This window comes from Oncorhynchus kisutch, linkage group LG22 (genome assembly GCF_002021735.2).
Source record: "Oncorhynchus kisutch isolate 150728-3 linkage group LG22, Okis_V2, whole genome shotgun sequence".
Classification (NCBI taxonomy): domain Eukaryota; kingdom Metazoa; phylum Chordata; class Actinopteri; order Salmoniformes; family Salmonidae; genus Oncorhynchus; species Oncorhynchus kisutch.
The window spans coordinates 8,439,372-8,463,190 of NC_034195.2; the positions used below are offsets into that span (position 1 = coordinate 8,439,372).

At 42.2% G+C, this 23,819-nt stretch overlaps 2 protein-coding genes across 3 annotated transcripts in view; one reads left to right on the top strand and one right to left on the bottom strand.

Moving 5' to 3' along the window:
- The window catches only part of slc25a44a (solute carrier family 25 member 44a), a 27,378-nt gene extending 15,042 nt beyond the window's left edge, over positions 1-12,336 (top strand). The window contains exons 2-4 of the mRNA XM_020456845.2: positions 6,268-6,959; positions 7,122-7,249; positions 8,452-12,336. Coding sequence (XP_020312434.1) covers positions 6,323-6,959; positions 7,122-7,249; positions 8,452-8,643 — 957 coding nt within the window. The 5' untranslated portion in view covers positions 6,268-6,322 and the 3' untranslated portion in view covers positions 8,644-12,336. The remainder of the gene's footprint in view (positions 1-6,267; positions 6,960-7,121; positions 7,250-8,451) is intronic.
- skic8 (SKI8 subunit of superkiller complex) overlaps positions 11,603-23,819 on the bottom strand; it is a 17,958-nt gene continuing 5,741 nt past the window's right edge. For both annotated transcript variants that reach the window (XM_020456846.2, XM_020456848.2), the window contains exons 6-11: positions 23,372-23,520; positions 16,154-16,247; positions 15,497-15,590; positions 13,497-13,589; positions 13,066-13,144; positions 11,603-12,118 (exon numbers count right to left, since the gene is read on the bottom strand). In XM_020456846.2, the coding sequence (XP_020312435.1) occupies positions 12,029-12,118; positions 13,066-13,144; positions 13,497-13,589; positions 15,497-15,590; positions 16,154-16,247; positions 23,372-23,520 (599 nt within the window). In that variant the 3' untranslated portion in view covers positions 11,603-12,028. The remainder of the gene's footprint in view (positions 12,119-13,065; positions 13,145-13,496; positions 13,590-15,496; positions 15,591-16,153; positions 16,248-23,371; positions 23,521-23,819) is intronic.

Below are 23,819 nucleotides of genomic sequence, written 5' to 3' on the forward strand. Positions count from 1 at the left end.
ATTATTATTATTATTATTATTATTATTATTATTATTATTATTTCTGATATATAAACTCAGCAAAAAAAGGGTCCTGAAAAGGGGACATTTCTGTCTTTCAAAGACAATTAGTAAAAATTCAAATAACTTCACAGTTCTTCATTGTAAAGGGTTTGAACACTGTTTCCCATGCTTGTTCAATGAACCATAAACAATTAATGAACATGACCTGTGGAACAGTCATTACAATTAAGGTAATGTTAAGTTATGAAAACTTAGGACACTAAAGAGGACTTTCTACTGACTCTGAAAAACACCAAAAGAAAGATGCCCAGGGTCCCTGCTCATCTGCGTGAACGTGCCTTAGGCATGCTGCAAGGAGGCATGAGGACTGCAGATGTGACCAGGGCAATAAATTGCAATGTGTGTACTGTGAGATGCCTAAGACGGTACAGGAACAGGATGGCAACAACTGCCCGAGTTACACCAGGAACGCACAATCCCTCCATCAGTGCTCAGACTGTCCAAAATAGGCTGAGAGAGACTGGACGGAGGGCTTGTAGGCCTGTTGTAAGGCTGGTCCTCACCAGACACCACCATCACTGGACCAGACAGGACTGGCAAAAAGTGCTCTTCACTGACGAGTTGCGGTTTTGTCTCACCAGGGGTGATGGTCGGATTCACGTTTATCACCGAGGCCTGTACTCTGGAGCGGGATCGATTTGGAGGTGGAGGGTCCGTCATGGTCAGGGGCAGTGTGTCACAGCATCATCGGACTAAGCTTGTTGTCATTGCAGGCAATCTCAATGCTGTGCGTTACAGGGAAGACATCCTCCTCCCTCATGTGGTACCCTTCCTGTAGGCTCATCCTGACATGACCCTCCAGCATGACAATGCCACCAGCCATGCTGCTCGTTCTGTGCATGATTTCCTGCAAGACCGGAATGTCAGTGTTCTGCCATGGACAGCGAAGAGCCAGGATCTCAATCCCATTGAGCACGTCTGGGACTTGTTGGATCGGAGGGTGAGGGCTATCCAGTCTGTTGGATAGCACAGTCTGTTGGATAGCCCTTGTTGGATTGGAGGGTGAGGGTACTATCCAGTCTGCTGTTAACTGGATAGCAGCATTCTCAGTTCTGTGATATCTACAGACTCCGGAGTTGCAGTTGTTCCATGGGTTCCAGGTTGGCTTTTGCTTGGAGTTAGGTGAGGAGTTGATTGTGGAAATCTCTGCAGCCATGGCCAATCCACTCATTTCTGTGCTGCCACCGGCATCAGCCTGCATAACATAGATAAATAGAAAAGTTAAAACACAACTGGATCCACCCTAGCCAGGATCCCACACTATCTATTCTACACATTAGCCTACCTGATAATACTACAATGGCGTCACTATACAATGACATTGTATCTATTGCCAGCTCATGTTGTTCAATTTAGGGGCGTTTTCACATGAAACTCGGGTTCCCAGGAACATTGGTGAGATTTATACAAAATATGTTTTGCTAGTAGAAAGAGGAGGAAGGGAAGCGCTACTGAGGTACACAATAGTACATTTTTGTAGATAGAAGGTGCTCTTTGGTAAAAGGGGTAAATTGGTCATCAAAAATGAAGGAGGACCAAGGCACTCTTCATATAATTGATTAAAATGCCTTTATTATAGTATGGCATCTTCAATAGAAACAAAGTTTTTTAAAACTTAAACGCGCCGGTTTCTATTGAACATGCCATACTAATAAAGGCATTTTAATCAATTATATGAAGAGTGCCTTGGTCCTCCTTCATTTTTGATGACCAAAATATGTTTTGCGTTCAAATAACAGACTGAAAGCTTCAAATGGAGGGTGGTGCTTGGAATCATTGTTCTTCCTCTGTCAATCATGGTTACCTGCAAGGAAACACGTGGCGTCATCATTGCTTTGCACAAAAAGGGCTTCACAGGCAAGGATATTGCTGCCAGTAAGATTGCACCTAAATCAACCATTTATCGGATCAACAACTTCAAGGAGAGCGGTTCAATTGTTGTTGTGAAGAAGGCTTCAGGGCGCCCAAGAAAGTCCAGTAAGCGCCAGGATGTTGATTCAGCTGTGGGATTGGGGCACCACCAGTACAGAGCTTGCTCAGGAATGGCAGCAGGCAGGTGTGAGTGCATCTGCACGCACAGTGAAGCGAAGACTTTTGGAGGATGGCCTGGTGTCAAGAAGGGCAGCAAAGAAGCCACTTCTCTCCAGGAAAAACATCAGGGACAGGCTGATATTCTGCAGAAGGTACAGGGATTGGACTGCTGGGGACTGGGGTAAAGTTATTTTCTCTGATGAATCCACTTTCAGATTGTTTGGGGCATCCGGAAAAAAGCTTGTCCAGAGAAGACGAGGTGAGCGCTACCATCAGTCCTGTGTCATGCCAACAATAAAATGTAACCGATGTGAAATGGCTAGCTAGTTTGCGGTGGTGCGCGCTAATAGCATTTCAATTGGTGACGTCCCTCGCTCTGAGACCTTGAAGTAGTTGTTCCCCTTGCTCTGCAAGGGCCGCGGCTTTTGTGGAGCGATGGGTAACGATGCTTTGTGGGTGTCAGTTGTTGATGTGTGCAGAGGGTCCCTGGTTCAAGCCCAGGTAGGGGTGAGGAAAGGGACGGAAGCTATACTGTTAAAAAAGCATCCTGAGACCATTCATGTGTGGGGTTGCTTCTCAGCCAAGGGAGTGGGCTCACTCACAATTTTGCCTAAGAACACAGCCATGAATAAAGAATGGTACCAACACATCCTCCAAGAGCAACTTCTCCCAACCATCCAGGAACAGTTTGGTGACGAACAATGCCTTTTCCAGCATGATGGAGCACCTTGTCATAAGGCAAAAGTGATAACTAAGTGGCTCGTGGAATAAAACATTGATATTTTGGGTCCATGGCCAGGAAACTCCCCAGACCTTAATCCCATTGAGAACTTGTGGTCAATCCTCAAGAGGCTGGTGGACAAACCAAAACCCACAAATTCTGACAAACTCCAAGCATTGCTTATGCAAGAATGGGCTGCCATCAGTCAGGATGTGGCCAAGCAGTTAATTTACAGCATGCCAGAGCGGATTGCAGAGGTCTTGAAAAAGAAGGGTCAACACTGTAAATATTGACTCTTTGCATCAACTTCATGTAATTGTCAATAAAAGCATTCAATACTTATGAAATGCTTGTAGTTATACTTCAATATTCCATAGTAACATCTGACAAAAATATCTAAAGACACTGAGGCAGCAAACTTTGGAGAAATTAATATTTGTGGAATTCTCAAAACTTTTGGCCACGACTGTACATAACCGTTTCACGAAGCGAGCCGCACATTTCTACATGATGTGAGCCAGCTAGGTAGGCTACAATGGACAAAAAGTTAAACGCATCTCGCCTGGGTACAATATTGCATTTCACTCATGCTTTATAGACCTAACTAGACCTACCGTATCAGGGTACCCAAACATAAGATACAGGATCAGATATATGAATGAGCTCTAAGCCATTTTACATTGGCAAACTACATGTTTTGCAGAATGATAACAATAGCGAAGCTCAATACAGCCTGAAAGTAGCTAGTTGTTTACCCTATCCCAAAACACACACGTGCGAAGATGGCTGCGTAGCAAGCAAACTTTTAGCTAACATAAGCAAAATAACAACAGACTTAGTGTTCCCCCTTTCATCAGTGATGCTACTGTATTAGCTAGCAAACTTTGTAGCATACCATCTCTCTCAGAAAGTATCACTTGTGTTCAACAAAATGGATTATAACGTTGCAGATAAAGTTTGGTATGGCACAATTTCATGTGTACAACATCTAAAGATCTGCTTCACGATACTGAGAGCGTTGCCTTTTGTAAAATGAGGTGTTTGGGTGTTGGCGCCTTTGTTCATGTTTTTTGGATGGCCTGGAACTCCAGAATGAGGCTCAGGAAGTTTGAGTAAGTTTATCAAAAACAAGTGAAATTGTTAGAACAACTGTCTGGAACCTTCTTTAACCTCTCTGGGGTAGGCGGGACGCTTGCGTCCCACATGGCCAAAAGCCAGGGAAAATGCAGAGCGCCAAATTCAAATACATTTCTATAAAAATCAAACGTTCATTAAATTACACATGCCCAAGATGGCAAATTAAAGCTACACTCGTTGTGAATCCAGCCAACATGTCAGATTTCAAAAAGGCTTTTCGGCGAAAGCATAAGATGATATTATCTGATGATAGCACAACAGTTAACAATGAGAGAGTAGCATATTTCAACTCTGCAGGCATGACACAAATCACAGAAAAAATATATAAATCATGCCTTACCTTTTACCTTCTATATGTCCCATAAACATCACAAATGGTTCTTTTTGTTCGATTAATTCCGTCGATATATATCCAAAATGTCCATTTATTTGGCACGCTTGATCCAGAAAAACGACGCTTCCAACTTACGCAACGTCGCTACAAAATATCTCAAAAGTTACCTGTAAACTTTGCCAAAACATTTCAAACTACTTTTGTAATACAGCTTTAGGTATTTCTAAACGTAAATAATCGATCAAATTGAAGACTGGATGATCTGTGTTCAATACAGGAGCAAAACAAACTGACGCTACTTTTCTGGTTATGCGCCTCTATCAAAAGGTACACATGAAGTGACGTTCGTTCTGAGCTATGGTAGTTCTTCATTACACAAAGGAAAAACCTCAACCAATTTCTATAAACTGGTGACATCCAGTGGAAGCGGTAGGAACTGCAGGAAATTCAATTAAAATTCTGGATTCCCCATGAAAACATATTGAATAGACAGTGACTTAAAAAAAATCTGAATGGTTTGTCCTCTGGGTTTCGCCTGCTAAATAAGTTCTGTTATACTCAGACATGATTCAAACAGTTTTAGAAACTTCAGAGTGTTTTCTATCCAATACCAATAATAATATGCATATATTAGGATCTGGGACAGAGTAGGAGGCAGTTCAGTTTGGGCACTCTATTTATCCAAAGTGAAAATGCTGTCCCCTACCCCAAATAGGATAACATGCCATTTTCATGAACAAATACAGGTTAGAAGTCCTGAATAGTGAAATTTTCATTTTAATGGAGCAGATGGTGCTTGTGTGGCCAAGAAAATGACCTTGCTCCACAGCATCAGCAATTCCAATCCAGTACTTATAGTAGCAAACTAGAATTCAAGAACTCTGACAGAAACCCACAGCTTCCATCACTTTGTACGACTCTCCAAACGCCTCATGGATACAAAGAGTTTTCAAATACACAGATTATGCTATAAAATTTGACTTTGACCATGGGAAACCCACTGATGAGCATACAAGGGTGAATATGCGTGTATCTGATATTCTAGTGTTGCTGCTAGATGATGCTGCTATGATGATGATAACTGGATTGGAATAGCCAATTCTGTGGATGATGAAAACATGGACGTAAATGTGAAATTCATGCATCCAAGTTATCCAGCGAGATAATTTTCTTGGCCAAACAGAGAGGACATATGCTTGTTTTTGGTGCAGAACATCTGCACCGTTAAGGAACAAACCACTGCAACTGGTTGCCAATATCAATTTGGATGTAGCAACATCACTGCAATAGATGCACTGAACAAAGAAAGAATGAAATGAGGACTGAGTAGTCCTCAAGGCAATTTTTCTGGTTTTATATGCTTTTTATTTGATGTATGTTCTAACTTAAACATTCAATTTACATTTCTAAATCATAATTTGAAGGTTCAGTCTTAAATTAACATTGAGGGTGTGGGGGACATTCAATAGCACCATCTTGTGATCAGAACCTGGTAATATGCTGTTGTATGATGGTACGTGGTACTTAACAAATTAAATGACTCATTTCTCTGAACGGGGGAAGATGGCCATCACCAAGTTCACTGAGAATACATTACATGGGTATGAAGAAAGAAACGATACTCCTAGTCGCAGCATCATAGTACTTGTCAGATAGAGAACTAATGCTGTATACTTGCCGTTGGGGTGGGCTTGGTTTGGGGGGGGGTCTGTGGTTGGCTTTTGACAACTTATTTGGGTTCCTCACGTAATAATTGCTAATAAGAGGTCTGGTTCAAATCAGATGTTGGTTACTATATTTATTGAATATTCTATCAATTGAAATGGCCAATTTTGGTGCAATCAATTAGCTCCATTTCTCAGAGTTCAAATTGTCTTTAAATAATAAATAATGTTTAAAAAAAAAAAAATTAAGATGGTGAGTGATGAAATCCTCTTTGATTTTTGAGACCTGCCTCAATGCCCTTCTCTTGGTCCATCAGGTGTTGTGGAGGGCGCGGTCCATTCAACAAGGAGCTGTGGACACCAGCAGGCAGGATGGAGGAGAAGAAACGCAACATCCGGATCATTGAATGGGAGGACCTGGACAAGAAAAAGTTCTACTCCCTGGGTGTGTTCATGACCATGACCACCAGGGCCACAGTTTACCCGTTCACCCTCATCCGCACCCGGCTGCAGGTGCAGAAGGGCAAGTCCCTCTACACAGGCACCTTTGACGCCTTCTACAAGATCCTGAAGGCGGAGGGCCCGCGAGGCCTCTACCGAGGCTTTATGGTTAACACCTTCACCTTGATCTCAGGCCAGGCCTACATCACCACCTATGAACTGGTAAGGAAGTACGTGTCCCAATATTCCAGCAATAACACAGTGAAGTCTTTGTGGGCAGGGGGAGCGGCGTCCCTGGTGGCCCAGACCATCACTGTGCCCATAGATATGGTCTCTCAGCAGCTCATGATGCAAGGCCAGGTGGGACACCTGAGCCGCTTCAAGGTCAAACCCAAAATAATGATGGCGACATCCAAGAGCAAAGTGACTTTCGGACAAACCAGGGACATTGTGGTGCAGATATGCGCCGCTGATGGTTTCCGGGGATTTTACCGGGGATACGTGGCATCCCTCCTCACCTACATCCCCAATAGCGCGGTGTGGTGGCCTTTTTATCATTTTTATGCAGGTAGGCGACTCTACCTGCCACGGCAGGCAGATACTAAGCAAGCAGTACTAGATTTTAGCTAGGTTTTGTATGATATTACATGACATGGGCAATTCTAAAGCTGCTTGAAATGCATCTGAAATGTTTTTGCTCCTTACATTTTCACTATGTTCATGTTTACAGAGAACCTTTCCAAACTAGCCCCCAGTGATTGTCCTCACCTGCTTCTGCAGGCTATCGCTGGGCCAATGGCAGCAGCCACAGCCTCTACCATCACCAATCCCATGGATGTTGTGCGGGCCAGAGTGCAGGTAAAACCACAAGTATATTGCTTTGTCTGTAAACAATCCTTGTTATGGTTTAACTGAATGAAGAGTGACACATTCATATTCAGTGTTATTGTCTTAGTTAATCCTTTTTGTAATCACTGGTGACATGGTTTACAAACCATTTCAAGTTTACCATACCAGATCCTCGTTTTGGATATACAGTGCATTTGGAAAGTATTCAGACCATTTCTCCACATTTTGTCACTTTACAGCCTTATTCTAAAATGGATTAAATAAAAAAAACTATCTACACACAATATCCCATAATGACAAAGCGAAAACAGGGTTATAGACTATTTGGCACATTTATAACAAATAAAAAACAGATGCCTTATTTACTTAAGTATTCAGACCCTTTGCTATGATAGTTGAAATTCGTGCATTGATTGGAAAGGCACACACCTGTCTAGATCCTTGATGAAAACCTGCTCCAGAGCGCTCAGAACCTCAGACTGGGGCGACGGTTCACCTTCCAACAGGACAAAGACCCTAAGCTCACAGCCAAGACAGCGCAGGAGTGGCTTCGGGACAAGTCTCTGTTTGTCCTTGAGTGGCCCGAACTTGGACCTGATCGAATATCTCTGGAGAGACCTGAAAATAGCTTTGTAGTGACGCTCCCCATCCAACCTGACAGAGCTTGAAAGGATCTGCAGAGAGGAATGGGAGAAACTCCCAAAATATGTGCCACGCTTGTAGCGTCATACCCAAGAAGACTCAAGGCTGTAATCACTGCCAAAGGTGTTTCAACTGAGTAAATGGTCTGAATACTTAAGTAAATGTGACATTTTTAATTTTTAATACAATAAGGCTGTAATGTAACAAATGTAACAAAATGTGGAAAAAGTCAAGAGGTATGATTACTTTCCAAATGCACTGTCTTTTAGGGGTATATACTGTTCAAGGCACTTATGAGTTCAATTCATTATATTTTACAAAGCAGGTTCAAGGGGTTTTCAGGCCAACTTTTACAAACATGGATTTTTCAGGGGATATTTGAACGTTCATAAGAATGATTTGCCCAGCCAGAAAAATTCCCATGTTGATCAAGTAACAACTGAGTCGGCATTTGTCAAGACTCTAAAGGGACTCCTCATTTGTCTTTCTACCTCGATCCATCTATTTCTCTATGAACTCTAAAGGTATTTTTTTGAGTGATATCAACCTTTCTCACTGTGGCTCCTAAGGTGGAGGGCAGGTCATCGGTCATTGCAACCTTCAAGCAGCTGCTGGCAGAGGAAGGACCCTGGGGGATGACTAAAGGGTTGTCTGCCCGCATTATCTCCTCCACCCCCACGGCCGTGGTCATCGTGGTGGGCTACGAGACCCTCAAGAGACTGAGCCTGCGGCCTGAGCTGGTCAACTCTAGACACTGGTAAATACCAGAGGGACAACCAGGGACAAACCCGGGCTAGACTGGGTCAGGTAGCCAGGGACACTGTCAAACACAGACAAAACATGGCTACCTGGTCTCCCATAAAAACTGTTGCCTTTTTTGTTTTAATGTGAGGTTGGTGGATTTTATCATGCTGTTTGGGCAGAGGAATTATGATTCATACCTTTTTGTTTTCAGGGAGTACAACTGTAGATATTGGAACTTGTTAATTAGAGGTATGGAGAAAAATGTGTGCGTTGTTGCAGCAGAGTAAGCAAATTAAAGTGTAATTAATAAGGAGAGTTGTTTAATTTACCAATTATAAGGCTTGGTAAATTTGACACTGGGTTAAACTGGTTTTCAAAATGGACTCTCACAAACCCTCTGTTGCCCTTAAATTGTTTGTTAACTTTAAATGGTACATGTTTGTCAGCTTGGTATTGTTCATGTATTCACCCAATGGTTGTGTTTTACTGGCAAAGGTAATGTAGACAACCCTGCTGAGAGCCTGTCAACAGGGCAGGTTATTACATTCAACAGACAAGTTCTCTTCCTTTGGTGAGAAAGGACCAGGGCTATGTTGAATAAGAGCAGAACTGCTCTCTAGTACCCTTTTTCTCTGAATAAGATTTGTGTAAAGCAAGTTATTCAAAGTAGGCTTGGGAAACACTATGGCATGGTGTTGAGGAAGCACCAGTAATTTTACATCTCAATTTAAAAACAGTATGACCTATTCCTGCCCTCAATGCTTGTGGACTGTTGGGAATAGTACACTATATACAAAATGTGTATATAATATATAATGTGTATATAATATATATATATATATGTGGACACCCTTTCAAATGAGTGGATTGGGCTAGTTCAGCTCTACCAGTTGCATCAAATTGAGCACACAGCCATGCAATCTCCATAGACAAACATTGGCAGTAGAATTGCCTGAAGAGCTCAATGACTTTCAACGTGGTACTGTCATAAGATGCCCCCTTAAATTTCTACCCTGCTTAACTGTAAGTGCTGTGAGTGTGAGGTGGAAACATCTAGGAGCAACAACAGCTCAGCCACAAAGTGGTAAGCCATACAAGCTCACAGAATGGGACCGCTGAAGTGCGTAGCGTGTAAAAAATAATCTGTCCTCGGCTGCAACACACTATCAAGTTCCATGCTGCCTCTGGAAGCAACAAAATAACTTCGGCTTCTGTGCGGGTGCCCATTTTTATTTGAATGTGAATATGAATGTCCCTGATTTTGAAATGAGATATTCAAAAAGCAGGTGTCCACATACTTTTGATAATGGCGAGGCAGCCATTTTAGGAGTCCATTGTCCTGAAACATGCCACAAAAAATGCTATATGAAGTGTTTCTTGGCCAAAATTAAATTTAGCAATTTGATTAATGGTTTCTAAATGTACTACATACATTTCATGGAGTAAAAGGTTGTTTTGAATATTTCCTTTTTCCTGTAAGTTGTAAACTGAACTGTTGCACTTCATTGATTTTAGTTCATGAAATTAACCTTGTTTGTAAGCATTCACGCATTATGAATTTGCTCATACCTTCCTCAAATATGAGTGGTGATATTTGGCACCATGCTCAGTTGTGAAGTATACCCATGTTAACTGGATAGGGTGTTCTGATTTCTTCAATGAGTTTCAATTAGCAACAATTTCAGGTCACAACTGTGTTTTGGATAAATAAAGTAAATAGATTTGCACAAGTTATTTTAACTTGATGGAAAATGTCAAATACTGTCACAGCACACCGAAACCTTTAAGTTTCTCCTAATGCTTAGCAAAAAATCATAACTCATGAATTTGAATTGCGAGGTCATTGACAGTTTGTACAATAAATTGGACTTCACACTTTCAGGAACAGGCCTACTTATGTAACAACCCTACAGTGCCTGAAGCTGATTTGATCCTCAATGTTACACCAATTGCCGTTATCCCCTAGATTTATCGTCGCCGCCACTCCTTAAAAGAAACATTTGGGATGGTAACGTTTGTGTAAAATTAAATGACTAAAATCAGTATGTAGAAAAGATAATGGACATATTTTAAAATAAGATCTTTCAGAACTAATCACCAAAATATAGAGCGTAAGGGAGAATAAAATTACAAACGTCATGGTATGGAGCCCCCATTGACTCAAACATAACAAAATCAATCAGGAAACATAACACTGCATACGTGACGACAATATGTAGAATTGCAAGAAATGAATTTACGTTTTGTCTGCACCCTAAACTTTCAGCCTGCCAAATTGCCATCTAACACCAATTTTTTTCTTCTAGTAAAAACCTTGTAGTGCCAACGTATATTAGCATTTCATACTTTGGGGGTTTTCAATGAGGTACATGCGGATGGGAAACCCCATGCTTCAGCATCAGTTGGGGATACATTTAATCATCTTTTTTCAAATGTATTATACAAAAATATAATCTCATGGGGCTGCATGCCCACGGACCCGCCCCAGGTAAAGGAAAAAAAATCCTACTGGAAACTTTTCTGTGCCACCTTGGGCAAAAGCCCCCTTAATGTCAACTCATTTTCCTTCTCTACGATGGGCATGGCAAATGTGTCCATTACGTTGCAGTTTTCTTAAAACACTTTGGAATAGGAATTAATTCTATATGCAGTACTGGTTTTTGGTCACAGGATGGAGCACTGGTTTGCAAGACCTTCTTGAGCATGTTGTGTGTAATGTAATAGGATAACTAACTGTAGCCTTGGTGCCAGCCCGAGATGGAAGTTCATGCTGATTGAAATGTGTGCTTCCTCACTTTTCACAGAAATCCTGTGTACAGTAATTGTTTTTCTAAACATAACTGCCTGGGAAACATCTGCTGTATTTTAATTTGTGGGGACATTCATTTAAAAATCCACAAATGACTAGGTTACCATTCTGAAAATGTTGAAAAGTTAAATAAATCAGGCACCGGTAGGAAGGAACATTAACTCAAATTAGTTGGGGAAATGAAAATACAAAAAAATCCTTTATTTTGAGTACAACAAGGGAGGGCAAGGAACAGTGAAGTGCAAAATAATCAATGACATTGAACCTCCCACAATCATTGTTTGATTGCAGTTTAGCTCTGGCTCAGTGGGGCAACCATGGGCTGTTCTGCCTGAGCTAGGCCATAGGTGCATCTCAACAGTCTAAATGGACTTCCTCTCCTCACCTTCCATCTCCATGAGAAGGAGCAGGGCTTGTGAATGTGAATTTTCAAATCAGTGCAGCTGAGAGGAAGGAGGGCAAGTCAGAATATTGAGCTGCACCATAAGTAGGATGAGCCAGGCAAGATAAGCTGTGGTACTCTTACTAGAGCGCCAGTATTCAGGCTGCCTGGTTTGCAGCTGGGAGAGGTGCTAGGAATGAGAGCTGGTGCATCACATGGGACAATCATAGATATGGATGGCCCTGTCATCTCCAACAGATACGATCTTAGAACCTGTGCCGTTGTATTTCACACTCCACACCTAGGGGGGGAAAGCAGACGACAAGACTTGAACAACATGCAAGGTAGCAGTTAAGTGTAAAAACAGTGGCAGAGTTGGAAAAACACATGTCACTTAAAATACTCTGTAGGCATTTCGAAACCAATTCAGAATGCAGGTGTACGACTGTACCATCAAATGTAGTCAGAAAAGATTTCAGATATTACTATTCTGTAAAAAAAAAAAAAAAAAACACCCTTTCAAATGATTAAATGATTGTGGGACAACCATGATGTTCTTTCATCAATAATCCATTCGACCTCTGAAAAGCAAGAGCTCCTCTGTCTATTGTGACCAGTCGGAACGAGAGATACTGCTACAAGAGAGATGATTTTAAAAATCAGCTGCATTTGTCCATATCATTCTCTTGACTTCCTAGCAGCTTTCATTCAGACAAGAGGCTATAAATGGAAAGCAGACCAGACACTCAACTGCCTCTGATCTCTCCTCAGAGCAATGTCTGTAAATTTGGAGCTTTCTTCCAGAGAAGATTAAGCCTCCCTACAGGCGTCTGCAGTGGAGATCTAACGACAGCTCGGATTATTCAGTCTGCCAACGCTGAGACATAACAGAAACACAGGAGGGAGCATAGTAGGACAACAGCCACTTCAATTCCCATATTCTTTTGAGTGGCCAGCCACTATAACACCGAAGTCGGCAAGAGAGGGGTGTATTGTATTGGATATGGCTGTTAGACCCAATAACATTTTTAATCCCTTCCCTCATTTTCTTTCTTTTGTGATCAGACTGTAGGTGAAAATAATATGGCGGATTAAGGCTATGAGTCCTGTTCACCCACTCCAGAATATACTATCGAGCATGCACTTTATGGATTGTAAAAGGAGAAGTACTTTCTAAATAAAAATGTATGGTCCTCAGGACCAATAAAATGTTCCATTAGCTGTTTGGAGTTGACTGAATGTTCTCACCTGGTCCTGATGGTCGAAAAATGTGTTGACACACGCCCTAGAGCTGGCGTCCCAAACCTTCACACTCTTGTCTGAGGAACTGAGAGGAGCAAAGACAAAAAAGTTATTTTGTCATCCCAAAAATTCACAACACTTCTTGGCGTCACACCTGTCATTTGTAGTCTGTAGACTCTAGTCCTCAAAATCTGAATGAATGTGAAAAAAATAAAAAAAATAAAACGTGGAACATTTTGGAAATAGGACCTCTTCCTTCTCCCATCATTGACGTTATAACTGATGGATTGGTGAAAGATATGCAAGTGACAATCGTTTTATTGTCTTTGAATTAGACTTTGGCACCTGCCATTATTAAATCACATCAAATATGATCTGGGAACTTACTATTTAAAACCAAAACAGTCACTGACTTAAGACAAGCACACACACTTTACCTGGACACAAAATGCGTGTCGTCGGGGGAGAAAGCTACGTTGAGGACCCAGGACGCGTGGCCACTCAGAGTGCCTGCCAACTTGGCATGCTGCCTGTAAAACAACATTTTCCAAGTTTTAATCAAATACATACACTATATGAGCAAAAGTATGTGGACATATAATATATATATAATATAATATAATATATATATATATATATAATAATATAATATAATATAATATATATATATATATATATATAATAATATAATATAATATATATATATATATATATAGTGTACTCTGGACAGCAGATAGATAATTTTGCAGTCTGGTTGACATGGATCGATTTATTGTAAAAAAGAAACGTAAATCTATTGACAATAAAAAATTTGGGGAAGAGCTGGAGAACATGACAGTTATTAACAAACAACCACCGGGGGAAACCTAGAAAATCAGGAAGATGGCGGCGGGGAAATGTAGCTAGCTCACGTGGCTCCAGTGGCTAAGAGAAGGATATGGTCGATTCAAGAAGAAAACAAAGTTACAAGAGAAATGGACAGACAAGTATTTTTTTTGTACTGCATGATGGGACCAGCTCTAGGAAGTGTCTTGGTGGTTCCAAACTTCTTCCATTTAAAGAACACCAGTGTTCTTGGGGACCGTCAATGCTGCAGAAATGTTTTGGTACCCTTCCCCAGATCTGTGCTTCAACACAATCCTGCCTCGTTTTTGCTCTGACATGCACTATCAACTGTGGGACCATATATAGACAGGTGTGTACCTTTCCATCAGTTGAATTTACCACAGGTGGACTCTAATCAAGTTGAAGAAACATCAAGGATGATCCATGGAAACTGAATACTTATGTAAATAAGTTGTAACATGTATAAAAACCCATTTTTGCTTCTTTATTATGAGGTATTTTGTTTGATCTATTTTAGAATAAGGCTGTAACATAAAATGTGGAAAAAGTGAAGGGGTCTGAATACTTCCCGATGCACTGTATAGTGTATACACTGGCACCACATGTAGCTTTTGGATTAATTTGGGTGATTATCTGGGTCTAGGGTTAAAAGGGGAGGGTATATTACAAAACTTTTGAATATTACCATTAAACTACCAGAATTTGTTACTTTCAACGCTGTGGGAATTTATCAGGTGACATCTAGTGGCCCTGTTGGGCCCTTCATATTTCCACAGGTGTCTAATTATCTATGGCCCTCTGTGTGGCCTTATCACATGTAAAATAATTTTAAAAAAAATTTATAACTTTATAATAAGTTATAAATTATCATCAACTTAGCGTATGCCATTGGTGTTTAATGAGGGTTTCCGCATATTTACACATTTATTTTACTATGTTTTTGTTGTCAGTGTTTTTGCTACAAACTGGTGTCAGTTGTGGAAAAGTTAATTGAAAATAATGCTATTGTTGATTAGATGCTTTTTTCATTAATTAGGCTATTTTATCTTGAACCATATGGTCTAGCCACTAGAAACTTATGGACAATATAAAAAATATATAAAGTATAAATTAACAAAAAGGTTACCAAAGATTGCCATATTACCAGTAGCTTTGCAACCATGTGTGTCAGTTAATACATATATATATTTTTTTATAATGTTTTCCAAAAAAGGAGCGTGATAGCAACAGCAACACCCCAAATATGAGAATAGGGACTGCTTGGCATCAGACCACTGTTGATGTCTGAAAAGATCTGACAGACTTTGGGGTGATTTTAGGGTGAGCCATCACTGGAAGTCAGCGTGGACCTGTGTGACATAATGTAATTTGACATTTCATTTGGATCTCAAAGAGAACCACCAAGATTCTTAAGTTGTTTCAAATATATCCCCAATACTCAATTCATGGATACATTGCCTTGAACACAAAGCAATACAGCCATGCATTTTTTATTTGTTTGGAACAGTCTGTAGGATTCTTATTCTACACCACAATACCCTAAAATGAGAGCAGGCGAGACAGATGGCCTTTAACTCCCCAGTGAACTTACACGTCATAAATCTTGATGTAGCCATCATCGGAGGCTGTGACTAAGAGCTGTGAGTCTGGAGAGAACGTCAGCGATCTGATAGGCATGGCGTGACCTACAGAGAGGGAGTGGAGAGAGGGGGAGACAGCATGCTTGATTAAAACACACACAGCTTGTCTTCAGTGCTGACAATTCGTGAGAGCTATACACCTTCAATATGAAGACGCTTGACATTGTCCATTGTAGATTGAGTCACATAGCAGCCAGTGAAATGTTTTACAAACCAGGTTTCCATCCAACCTTTTTATGAGAGTAAAGTACTTAACAAATGTTGACACAACAAAATACGCAAAGGTGGGATCGTTTTGTGCCGGTAAAATAAATGTATGCGAGAAATGACAAAAACGCCTTTATGTGCAAATATTGATATAATAACCATAGGCGTAAACTTGTAATCACGCAATGGTATAGTATCCCACTACAACCCAGGAAAGCATGAAGTTTAATAGACTACAGATTAAATAAGCTAGAATGAACTTCACTGGGTGTTGAAAGTGCACAGTGATGTTATTTATTGGAAGGCAGCATCAAGCACAAGGGTCTTATTCTGGTGACATGACGATTGGTGCTTGGCTGTGGGAGAAAGTGTTTGAGGGACACAGAGGCCAGAGAATGTACCTTCCAGCGTATGGAGTAGTTTCCCAGTGGCAATGTCAAAGATGTTAATGATTCCATCTATAGCTCCACTGGCCAAGTACTTTCCATCTGGACTCTGGAAAAAAGATAGGGAAAAAATTAAATTCAAATTCAAGTATTTCTGATAGTTATAAAGCTTGTTTTGAGCAGTTGTATTTGAACGTTTAACTAGATGTTATTGATGTAATCATGTGGAAAATGTGGGATAAAAACTATGAACCACTGCCAGCTGAAGAACTGATTCATTATCAGGAACATTTGATAGTTGCAGCACTGACAATTCTTTAAAGGATGTGGCTCCGACTTTTCTCAACCTTTCTTCCCGAGCACTAAAGGTCCCGAAGCTTCTGCACATGTGCGTAAGATGTTCTACGCATGTTTCTTTACCTCTACTTTACACACATTTGTTGTGTCCTTCCATTCACATTTTGCACTGTCAATTGTGACTGATAGTTTGAAATAACTACGAAGCATCTCTATACCAACCATTTGATCTCAGTCTCATTGGAATATGGATTTAGATTGAGTTATAGTATCGTTTCGAAGTAGTTGAATGATGTAAAGTGAGCGAAATTCAGAACAGATGGTGTTAAACTGTAGCTAGCCTACTGGTGTATTCTCATCGACGGGGCTGTAGTAGAGCAGGTAGAGAGAGTCAAGTTCCTTGATGTCCACATGACCAAAAAACTATCATGATCCAAACACACGGCCTGGTATGGCAAACTCCTCGGCATCCGACCGCAAGGTGCTACAGATGGTAGTACGGCCCAGCACATCACTGGGGCCAAGCTTCCTGCAATCCAGCACTTCTATACCAGGCAGTGTCAGAGGCCCTAAAAATGGTCAGACTGTTCTCTCTGCTACCGCACAGCAAGCAGTATCGGGGCACCAAGTCTAGGTCCAAAAGGCTCCTTAACAGTTTCTACCCCCAAGCCATAAGACTGCTGAACAGCTAATCAAATGGCTACATGAACTATTTGCATCGAACCCCCCCCCCCTTTTTTTTATGCGGCTGGCAACCGTATAACGGTAGTTACCAGGGCTCGTCATAAAGCAGGAGAATGATCTCCGCTAACCATTGCCTGACTGGCAATCGAGGGGCTACCGAGATGAGGGATCCGTTTTTCATCCCTCACTCTGTTCAAGCAGAGAAGGAAACATGCAGAGCATCACCCTTGGCCAAGGGTGTGCCAGCGTTTCCAGTCACAGTGGTGCGTATCCTGTGAACGCAAAGAATGGGTAATGAGTGTCTACATTCAGATTTTTAAAGTCATTTAGAAGACGTTCTTTTCCAGAGCGACTTACAGGAGAGTGCATACATTTTTTCATACTGGTCCACCGTGGGAATCAAACTGACAACCCTGGTGTTGCAAGTGCCATGCTCTACCAACTGAGCCACGTTTCTTTGTGCGATGCAGAGATCTACAGTGGCTAGACCGTGTGTCTCCAATCCCTGTATAGGAGAATCCCTCTGGATAACAAGTCCGCTCCCACATGCAATACACCTGGGATGTGAGTAGTGAAAGCAGGTGCGCCCTGCTCCACAGAATAATCTTGACAGTTGGTCTGTGTAGACGGAGAGAGGGTGCCACCCTGACGGTTGTGTGCCACCACAGTTATATTGTATGCCCTGACAAGGATGTGAGAATTTTGAAGGAAAGGCAGAAAGTGTACCAATGCGAGAAACACGGTCAGCAGTTCGATGTAATTTATACGAGCATGGCGGAGCTGTGGGACCACAATCCGTTTTTACTCTTCCCTCATGACTCACATGGTGAGTGACGCATCTGTCGTCACCACCTTCCTCGTTGACACTATACCTAGGGAAGGTTTTCCAATAAGAAAATGTGGTGCTGGACACATTTGGGGGGGGGGGGGGGGGGGGGGGGGGGTTGTAGTCCCTTGAGAGGAGGCAGGGACGTTGACTGCCCATCTCTACTGCCAGGGACGTTCCCCTTTGGATGGACTCCCCTACTTCTCCCCCTGGGGAATGAGGTGTGCAAGACCCACCTTCCTTCTTACGAAGTTTGCACTTGTGTTTCATGGTGGTGACAGAAGGCCCAAACAGTTCCTTCGGCGCGATAGGAGCATCAAGGAAAACTGCCTTCTCCTTGTCCAATAGGCTGGACAAGTTGAGCCACAGAGCTCCCCCTCCCACCATCACAAGGTTCACCCACAGACTTGGATTGCGCCTCTGCATGCTCAGAGGTTGAGAACTACAGCGATACAGATCTTGTCGCATTGGTCTTGGCTGAAATACTTTCAGCGTTGGGTTGCTGACCTTCACCTGTGTCCACAACAGCACCGCAGATGGCCAGCAGTAAGAACGTTGTGTTCAATGCCCATATTGAATGTGCTGCAGCCACATAGACCTTTTAGAATATGAAGAACTCAGTCTTCCCAGAGAGAGCAGTGCCGGTCATAGACGAGGCACTGGGGTTCAGGTGGCTAGCCAGTGACGGCCATGGCCCACCTCCTCCATGCCCTGGGTTTCCATGGCAACAAAGAGTTGGGTTTGGATCTTGCTGGAGAGGGGCTTGTCCTAATTATGTTTTGCTTCAAACATGCAGGAACAGCCGAGAGGAGTCGTTTCCCCACGATGGTTTGTGAGGGGAGTTTCCTTCAACGCTGCCACCACCCACGGGTGCGGGCCAGTCGATACAGAACCTGGTCGTTGCCCATTTACAGACATCGATCAGCCCAAAGTTCACGAGGTCGGAAGAGGGCCTTGAGCAGTGGATTTGAGTTTCCTCTTCCTCCTCATCAATTTGGAGTATTACTTTGTCGATATGGAGGTTCTGTTTTGATAGTGATTCGAGGGCTCCATATTACATACCCTACCCTCGAGAGGATGCTATGTGGGTTAGCCTCACATAGTGACGCGTTTTGTTTGGGATTTGCTCTGTGCACTCGCCAGTGAAGGGAGTTAGCCGGCCGTGCCCGCAGAACCCGGGATTAGCGGGTGATGCCGCAGCGTGCTCAAAACCAAAGCAGGCAGCACACGGGGGTGTGTATCCTTGCCCGCTATTGTCGGCCGACATTGGTACGGGTGTGAAAGTTCTTGGATGGGGGCAGGAGGCCGGCTAGGTTCTCCCTGCGCAAGGGTAGCAGGCTCAATGGCCCCGAGGAATATGATTCCTCAAGCAAAGTGTGTGCTAGGTAGTGTTTGCCTTGTGGCTAATAGCCTAGCTAGTTAGCACACTTTACTTGAGGAAGTCCATGCTTTTTTTGTCTCTCCACGAACTGTGTCTCTCGAGCATCGGGCTGTGAAGCTAGGGCAGCCAGTTTAGTCAACACGGCCTGTGAGTGTGTTGTGATAAACGACAGAGGAGAGCTAGCAATTCTAGCGTTGCAGGTAGAAAAGCTAGTTTGGTGCAACTAGCCTTGCGGTGAGTTAGACGGGTTAGCGCCTTGCGGCAAGAGCTAACAAAGTCTCTACAGCTAGCCGTGTGGCACTGGTAGGAATTTTATGAATGACTAAACAATATCTACATTTAAATATAACTAATTAAATTCTACCCTGTTTTATTATATTTATTTATTATATAAAGTTAGTTCATATGGAAGGGATTATGTAGCATGAACAAGGAGTAATTAAACATAATTAAACACCATTCCAACTAGGTTGGGGAGAAATGGGTTGAGGGTTTTAAGTAAGCAAAAAGGATCATTAACCTGTTTGAACCGACTCAACTTTAACTCTGGAGCGTTTAGATAAGACGAGAGCTTCCCTAGGTTTTCCGTTATCTGGAACTGTCTGCTGAATAGTGATGGATAATGGTGAGACTTCAGAAGTTAATCTTGATATAGTGTGTGTGTGAGGATTGTGCGCTAGTGGGTTGAAATGAATTTTTGAAACTGCTTTGTCTTGGTCGAGAGGAGGAGATTCATTCTATAACTAATGACGTCATATTTTGTATATAAACTGTTGTTCGTGGTTTTATGGCAGCGTGCTCCGAGAATAAATACTATTATCTAATTTTGATAAGACTATTTTATGCAAATAAGAATCTTACAAATTCTTAGAAACAGAGTGATTTAATTAATGAACACATATAGGAATTATGCAATTCCATTGACAGGCACTAGCTAAATGGAGACTGACGAGTAGAAAATGTATTCTACTCGAAGCAAAATGTACCTTTCGGTCAGCACTCAACACTATCAACTAGGGATGCACGATATATCAGTGAACATATCCGAATCTGCCAATATTAGCTAACAATGCCAACGTCAGCACAAGGTCTAGTTTAACGCCGATGTGAAAACCGATGTCAAAACTGACCTATATAACGTAGGTACATGACGCAATGACACCACGTAACATTTTGCGCTACACTTGCAACACAGCATTCCTAACCCACAATACCTGCTGTGTGGATTGAGCAGTCAACCATGTCCAGCAGTGATTTGAAAGAGTAAGAACATTTCAGCGAGAGAAAGGCGAAATCCATTAACGCCAAGATAATGGGATTCATTGCCCTTGGCAAGCAACCGTTCTGTCGTGAGTGATGTTGGCCTTCGCCGACTGGTCGAGCACTGGTACACACTACCAAGTGCGCTATTTTTCAGATGTTGCCCTACCAGAGTTACACAGTAATAGCGTCACTGCTATTAGCTTCACGGCTGACATTTGGACCAGCGATATCAGCCCCATGAGCATGCTGAGTCTTGACAGCACAGTGGGTCGTCGAGGCTTGCATGCTCATGATTGTGCTGGTTGTCATACCGCTGCTGCCATTTCAATGGCATTTGAGAACATGTTTGAAACATGAACACACTAGCTAGCTCCATTCGAACAACTGACTCGAGAAATAAACTCATCAACTGCGCCTGCAGCAGACGTGATACCCTCAGTCATGGCATTGAAACGCCTGCTCAACAAAACTGCTAATAGAGGCTGTGAACAAGCGATTCGGTGGCATTCTCTCTTTAATGTGTCGCCACCATGCTCGATGCTATGTAAAAGGACCGCTACTTCGATGCAGACAAGAAACAGGGTTTATGTGAAATGTTACATACACAGCTGGACAAAATGGAAACGGACACACTGACAGTGGGCACCGAGGAAGAGGTCACGGACAGAGCGGAAACTTCCCTGCTTGACATGTATGATCAAATCCTGGTTGAGAACGAAACGACTGAACAAATAAACAACAAAACAGGAAGTAAGTGAAATAAATGACTTGTGATTATGTTTTACTGGTAATGGCAACTTAAGTAAATGCCAACAAAATAACTTTTTGGTCAGTATGGTGTGTGTGTGTGTACTATTTAACTGTACGAGAATGCTTAAAAGTCAGCTAAAATTTGAAATATGTTGGTTTAGCTTTTTTGGCAAGAAAATATTGAATATCGGTATTGGCCAAACATTTCATATTGGTGCATCACTACAATCAACAGGAGCAAATGTCCTACATACATCAGCATTACCCTCACGGTTTGCCTGAGAACGGTTCAGTAGGAAGACAGGAATCTAGTCGTTCTGAGGATAGCTTTTAGTGAACAGTCACTTCCTCAAAGAAGTCGTGAGAATGACCAGTTGGCGGGAGAGTGACTCTTTTCATGTAAGAGAGGGGCTCACCTCATTCGCCACATTACCTGTTCAACAGATGCTGTGTGATTGGATACTTCAAGCTTGTGACCCGCTCTAAGGCGTATCCCCATAAGTGACACACCGAAACAAGTATTAGAAATATAACTGCATTCCCAGAGATGTTCTATACTCAAGTCAACATAACTCATAACGACCAGCCTGTGTTGGGTGTAGTGCATTTACAGAGATGCGCATTAAGTCATTTTCACAAATTGCTCTCCCAGAGTGCAAATGGAGAGCCCTTATGCTAATTGTACGTGTGTATGGTGTTATTATTTTAAAAAGGCCCAGTGCTGTCAAAATAGATGTTCCTGTTTTATGTTGTTGAAACTAGCAAACACTGTAAAAGTGTGAAAAATGTGTGTGGGGACCTATAAAATGTGTGTGGGGACCTATAAAATGTGTTTTGAGTGAACACTTGTTCCACTGTAATAATCAGTCCGTGGCCTCCAACTGCTCTTAAACGCTAGTAAGACCAAATGCATGCTTTTCAACCGGTCGCTGCCTGCACCTGCATGCCCGACTAGCATCACCACCCTGGATGGTTCCGACCTAGAATATGTGGACGTCTATAAGTACCTAGGTGTCTGGCTAGACCGCAAACTCTCCTTCCAGACTCATATCAAACATCTCCAATCGAAAATCAAATCAAGAGTCGGCTTTCTATTCCGCAACAAAGCCTCCTTCACTCAAGCCGCCAAGCTTACCCTAGTAAAACTGACTATCCTACCGATCCTCGACTTCGGCGATGTCATCTACAAAATGGCTTCCAACACTCTACTCAGCAAACTGGATGCAGTCTATCACAGTGCCATCCGTTTTGTCACTAAAGCACCTTATACTACCCACCACTGCGACTTGTATGCTCTAGTCGGCTGGCCCTCGCTACATATTCGTCGCCAGACCCACTGGCTCCAGGTCATCTACAAGTCTATGCTAGGTAAAGCTCCGCCTTATCTCAGCTCACTGGTCACGATGGCAACACCCATCCGTAGCACGCGCTCCAGCAGGTGTATCTCACTGATCATCCCTAAAGCCAACACCTCATTTGGCCGCCTTTCGTTCCAGTACTCTGCTGCCTGTGACTGGAACGAATTGCAAAAATCGCTGAAGTTGGAGACTTTTATCTCCCTCACCAACTTCAAACATCAGCTATCTGAGCAGCTAACCGATCGCTGCAGCTGTACATAGTCTATTGGTAAATAGCCCACCCTTTTCACCTACCTCATCCCCGTACTGTTTCTATTTATTTACTTTTCTGCTCTTCTGCACACCAATATCTCTACCTGTACATGACCATCTGATCTTTTATCACTCCAGTGTTAATCTGCAAAATTGTAATTATTTGCCTACCTCCTCATGCCTTTTGCACACATTGTATATAGACCCCCCCTTCGTTTTCTACTGTGTTATTGACTTGTTAATTGTTTACTCCATGTGTAACTCTTTGTTGTATGCTCACACTGCTATGCTTTATCTTGGCCAGGTCGCAGTTGCAAATGAGAACTTGTTCTCAACTAGCCTACCTGGTTAAATAAAGGTGAAATAAAAATAAATAAAGTCAAATGTCCCACAATAAACATTCAATCTCGATTGTTTCTTACGTAGGCTATACTCAGAATGAATTTCCCTCTGGTGTCCAAAGAGTACTCCTTCTTGCCGCTTTCAACCCCAAAGATGTTGACCTTTCCAAGATGGCTTCCTGTGGCAATGTATTTGGAGTCTGGCGAGAAGGCTACTGTCCATGCATCAACTGGAATGAGACAAAATACCCTTCATTACATTGCTGAATACAGAAAACCAGAGAGAAAACATAAGGGTGACATTGAAGCCCACAGAAGTAAAAGCCAGGACACTTCTGCGCTACTGTTTCTCCTTAAGCTGTTCTATTGGAACGACAAGAGAAACAGAATAAAGGTGTAATCCTGGGTGACCCTTGAGGGTACTGTACAGTGTGAACAGCACTTAAGTAAAAAATACTTTAAGGTACTACTTAAGTAGTTTTTTGGGGTATCTGTACTGTATTATTTACATTTTGGAAAACTTTTACTT